Raw genomic sequence first — 5,456 nt, 5'->3', positions numbered from 1 at the left:
AGCTAACTACAGCTAACAAACTGAGCTAACAGCAGCTAACAAACTGAGCTAACAGCTAACAAACTGAGCTAACTACAGCTAACAAACTGAGCTAACAGCAGCTAACAAACTGAGCTAACTACAGCTAACAAACTGAGCTAACTACAGCTAACAAACTGAGCTAACAGCAGCTAACAAACTGAGCTAACTACAGCTAACAAACTGAGCTAACTACAGCTAACAAACTGAGCTAACTACAGATAACAAACGGAGCTAACATTAGCTAACAGACTGAGCTAACAGCAGCTAACAAACGGAGCTAACATTAGCTAACAGACTGAGCTAACTATAAAATGTTGATTTCATCAGGAGTTGTTGATGTTGGATGAAGGCTTTTATTTGTCATTGTAACAGTACAAGTACAGTTGTAGTTGTTGATGTTGTAGTTGTTGATGTTGTTGTAGTTGTTGTAGTTGTTGATGTTGTAGTTGATGTTATTGATGTTGTTGTTGATGTTGTTGTTGATGTTGTAGTTGTTAATGTTGTAGTTGTTGTTGATGTTGTTGATGTTGATGTTGTTGTAGTTGTAGTTGATGTTGTTGATGTTGATGTTGTTGTAGTTGTTGTTGTTGTTGATGTTGTTGATGTTGTTGTTGATGTTGTTGTAGTTGTAGATGTTGTTGTAGTTGTTGTAGTTGTTGATGTTGTAGTTGTTGATGTTGTTGATGTTGTAGTTGTTGTTGTTGTTGTAGTTGTTGTTGTAGTTGTTGTTGATGTTGTTGTAGTTGTTGTTGATGTTGTTGATGTTGTTGTTGTCGTCGATGTTGTTGTTGATGTTGTTGATGTTGTAGTTGTTGATGTTGTTGTTGTTGATGTTGTAGTTGTTGATGTTGTTGTTGATGTTGTTGTCGATGTTGTTGTTGTAGTTGTTGATGTTGTAGTTGTTGTTGTAGTTGTTGTTGTAGTTGTTGATGTTGTTGTTGTAGTTGTTGATGTTGTTGATGTTGTAGTTGTTGTTGTTGATGTTGTTGTTGTTGTTATTGTTGTTACTCTCCGTGTGTTTTGTGTGCGTGTCTTTATGCTAAGCTAAGCTACATCCTGCCTCCAGCTCTGTGTTTACCACAAACAAACACACAGCTGACTTTCAGACTCCAAACTGACTGACTGCACTCTCCAACCAAAGTCCTGGTAACACCCAGCGCTCCATCAGCCCCTCCTCCACCCGGCTCCTTCATCAGCAACAGGCCGAACCAGCCGAGACAGACGGACAGACTCTTCCTGCTCTGCTGCAGGGGAGGAGGGGTGTGATGGGAGGAGGGATGCCTGAGTGCTCCTCTCTCCGGCAGGGGATGATGGGAGGAGGAGGATGGAGGAGGGGTCTGTATCTGGAGATGGAGGGCTGGCAGGAATGTGGGAGAGGAACACGACATGGAGCGAGCGAGGAGTCGAGCCTCGCACACTAAATTTAACAAAGAGGTTTAAATTTAGTCTCCAGCCTTCTGCTGGAGTTTAAGTCCAACCTGAGAGCACTGACGGGTGGAGGGACGGGTGGAGGAGCTGCTGCTGCTGCTTTATCCAAACAGCACATCCTCACCACCCAGTCCAACTCCGTCAGCTCATCCACAGCATGTTCACACAGCAAGTGATCCAAAAGTTTGTTTGAAAGATTCAAGATCAAATCACTTTTATACAAGTTACTAAGTAACTAAATAAAGGATTACTTTAACTTTAAAATGACTTTTTAATCAATCATTTATTTAATGCATGTAACTAAGTAACTAAATAAAGGATTACTTTACTCTAAGGTTTAAAGTCTGTGTTCACACAACTCACCGACTGTTTCAGAAAGTCTGTGAATGCACGACAAAAGTTCTAAGCGTTTATGAAGTGAATGTTTGAGCATGTCAGAGATGTGAGTAAGTAACTAAATCAAGGATTACTTTTACTCTAAGGTGTATTTATGTTCACACAACTCACTTATTTAAGTTGATTAAATTAACGACGTAAAAGAAAAAACTTTTCCAAAGAATGACTTTAACTTTGAAACTTTTTATTTATCATTTATTTGCTCCATGTAACTGAGTAACTACATAGAGGATTACTTTTACTTCATGGTTTAATCTTTATATGTAGTTGAGCCAAAGAACTGTTAAATATAGAAATGATAACTGTCTATAGAAGGACCTTTGCTCCATGTAACTGAGTGTAGTTACTCAGGATAAAGGATTACTTTACTCTGAGAACTTTGAGCTGAGTTTCAGTCGCAGACTTCAAAGACTCATTAAGTCTCATTTTAATCAGTGAGCGCTCATCACACTCTCACCCCACCTCCGCGCGCACAGTAGCAGTTTACACCACCCCCTCCTCCACCTCTCTTCATGGCTGACGGTTGGCATCCTCTCTGCACTCCAAATCCCGCGAGATCTCCGCACGTCCGCGGGGCTGCTTCCTCTTCAGATGTCGCGATAGTTACGTGTGGCTGCCTGTACAGTGTGTGTGTGTGTGTGTGTGTGTGTGTGTGCGCGCGCGCGCGCGCGGATGGCTCTTATCTGTCCGCGTCAGTGATAAAACAAACAGACGCGCGCGCGCGCGCTTCACTTTAACTTTTTTAAAGGTGCGCGTGGAGTTTAATCAGCTGATTAAAAAAAACAAAATAAAAGCTCGACATGAGATGATCAACAAGTGCTCCATCACAGGAGAAGGAGTAATGGAGTACTGGAGTAACGGAGTAATGGAGTAACGCGTGCGTAAACGGACAGAGATGCTTGGTGGACACGTCCCCTTGGAGACCGAGAGACACGTGATGAGCTTTACTTATCAGGTTCAGAGAGGGGGGGGGGGGTGGGAAGGGGGGGTGCAGAGAGACACTGAGAGACAGAGACAGACACAGAGACAGAGACAAACCTACACACAACCTTTAAACAACCAAACATCAACCTCTCGGACTCCTTCACGCGCGTTTGTTCTCCTCTTTTCTGGAGAGGAGAGAGGAAGAGAAGCAGCAGCAGCAGCAGCGCAGGAGGAGGAGGAGGAGGAGGTTGGTTGGTTGGTTGGTTGGTGGTGGAGGAGGAGGGAGGGGAGGGGGGAGGAGGAGGAGGAGGAGGAGGAGAAGCCGGAGTAAAGTTTGTCCAAGTTTGCACATCCCTTCGGAAACGCCATTTTGATTCCTCTCCTCTCCGGAGTGAGTTTGCAGCCTCTCTCTCTCTCTCTCTCTCTCTCCCTCTCTCTGTCCCTTCTTTTTTTCTTCATCCCTCCCTTTATCATCCACCACCACCATCATCATCATCACCCCCACCACCACCACCACCATCATCATCCTCGCCACGATGTCTCGGCGCAAGCAGCCCAACCCCAACAAAGTGCAGCGTAAGTCGGCTTCTTTCTCTCTCCCTCCGTGTGTCTGTGCTCCGGGTGTCTGTGCCTCGCTGCCCGGCGTGTCGCTCGCTGTGCGGGCGGAGAAGTTGGGACTTGTTGCGGGTGTAGAAGTTGGAGTTGGTGTCTGATGAGCGGCGGTCATCGCCTCTCCTCTCCGCGCTGCTTCCTAGTTTGATGCGCATCCAAGCGGTGGAATTCACGCCGAGCTGTCTTCCTCATTCAGCGGAGTGTCTCTCACTCTTTCACTTTATTCACACTTTTGGACACTTTGTCACGCGCGTGCACGTTTGTAGAGGGGTTGTTATGCGGTAGTTTTTTTTTTTTTTTTTTTTTTTGCCCCGCGGGGAGGGTGGCAAGAGGTGGAGGTGTGGAGGAGGGGGGAGGGGGTGCAAAGTCTGCTCGCAGCCGGAGTCGAGCATCCATATCTCGGCTGCACTTTGGTCGGAGCCTCGCTGCTAGTGGCCATGTGTAAAGCTACCAGACAGGAGCCACGAAGCTGGCGGCAGGTACAAGGACGGCTTCCGGTGTGGTGTTTCAAAGTAAAAAGACCCCCCAGCACCACCTGTTGACTGATGGAGCAGGATGCGTGTTTGACCTGCTCGGTGTGTTTGTGTTTTTATGTTTTGGATGGACGTGAACAGGTGATGCTGCGCGAGACAGGGAGAGGCTTTGCCTCGTGGTGATTCATTGATGTGTTAATCAGCTGCATTAATGACAAACGGCTAATTATCATCCTGACACTTTTATTTTGTAACCTTGAAGTTATACAAGTGTGTGTGTGAACTTTATTTATTTATTTTTAATCTACACAGGTTCAGTTGTTGTGGTTGTAGAAGTTTAGTTTTGTGTTTTTCATCCTTTAAAAAAAAAAAAAAAGTTCCATCGCTTGCTTGCATTTTATTTTGAAGGGCGCATCGCCACCCCACATCCGGCCCCGCTCTCGTTAAACGCCGCGAGCTCGACGGCTCCGCCGTGACCTTGTCCGGACATATTTATCCACGAACCGAGCCCGGTTCATTTATAAAGTGCACAAACACGGCGGAGAGGCGGTCGGTACCGCCGGTCCGCTCCGTCCCGGTCACTTCTGGCGCTGTTCGGTGACTTTTCACCGCGTTTCAGAGACTTTTCTCCCGCAAACCGTCTCCGGTTACCGCAGCCGAGCAGCAGCATCGACGTGACGCCTGTTGCATCCACCTCCTTCTCCTCCTCCTCCTCCTTCTCCTCCTTCTCCTCCTCCTTCTCCTCCTCCTTCTTCTTCTTCTTACATCATCCCCGGTACCGTCCATTTTAAACGTTAACTCGGAGTTTTACCGCCAAACGTCGACTTTAACTTTGTTAGCAGCTAATGTTTAGCCGCTAGCCTCCCCCGTCGTCTTTTCTCGGTGGAGGGAGGATGCTGTCCCACACCGTGATGTCTGTCCCCCGGGACAGAGACAGAGACAGACGGTTATCAGCCCGTCAATGATTGACGCGGCTCTGTCTTCACGTTAGATAATAGTTTCTGAGTTAGCCTGTCTGCTGAGGAGACCAAAGGTTAACTACAAGTTACAACCACAGACTGTCTAAGACTGGACGTAGTCTCTGAGACTGTCTAAGACTGGACGCAGTCTCTGAGACGTCCCCTCAGACTGTCTAAAACCTGGACGTAGTCGCTGAGACGTCCCCGCAGACTGTCTAAAACCTGGACGTAGTCTCTGTGACATCCTTGCAGACTGTCTAAAACCTGGACGTAGTCTCTGTGACGTCCCCGCAGACTGTCTAAAACCTGTCCAAAACTGTTTTTGTACCAGGCTGTAAACATGTTTATTTCTGCTGTGAAGTTGGACATTTGGACATGGAGACTTATGGAGCCAGACTCAAGTGGACGTTAGAGGAACTGCAGGTTGTGATGTCACTTCCTGTGTCGGCTTCATTTGTTTACTTTTATTTCATGTTGCTAGCTTAGCATTAGCTGTCGTTCTCGGTGCATTGTGGGAAAGTTATTGTGACTTTTAAGGCGGTATTATCATGTTTATTTAAGTGCGTGTGTGTGTGTGTGTGTGCGTGCGTGCGTGCGTGTGTGTGTGTGTGTGTGTGTGTGTGTGTGTGTGTGTGTGTGTGTG

At 46.6% G+C, this 5,456-nt stretch overlaps 1 protein-coding gene across 3 annotated transcripts in view; it reads left to right on the top strand.

Annotated features, from left to right (window-relative positions):
• The first annotated feature begins 3,068 nt into the window (after window positions 1-3,068).
• rreb1a (ras responsive element binding protein 1a) overlaps window positions 3,069-5,456 on the top strand; it is a 50,111-nt gene continuing 47,723 nt past the window's right edge. For 2 of the 3 annotated variants that reach the window (XM_019270066.2, XM_019270067.2), the window contains exon 1: window positions 3,070-3,345. In XM_019270066.2, coding sequence (XP_019125611.1) covers window positions 3,306-3,345 — 40 coding nt within the window. In that variant the 5' untranslated portion in view covers window positions 3,070-3,305. Of the gene's footprint in view, window positions 3,346-5,456 lie in introns of all 3 variants that reach the window. The other variant, XM_019270070.2, reaches the window with a different exon arrangement.

This window comes from Larimichthys crocea, chromosome XXIII (genome assembly GCF_000972845.2).
Source record: "Larimichthys crocea isolate SSNF chromosome XXIII, L_crocea_2.0, whole genome shotgun sequence".
NCBI classification, from domain to species: domain Eukaryota; kingdom Metazoa; phylum Chordata; class Actinopteri; family Sciaenidae; genus Larimichthys; species Larimichthys crocea.
This window is presented reverse-complemented; position numbering and strand designations above follow the sequence as displayed.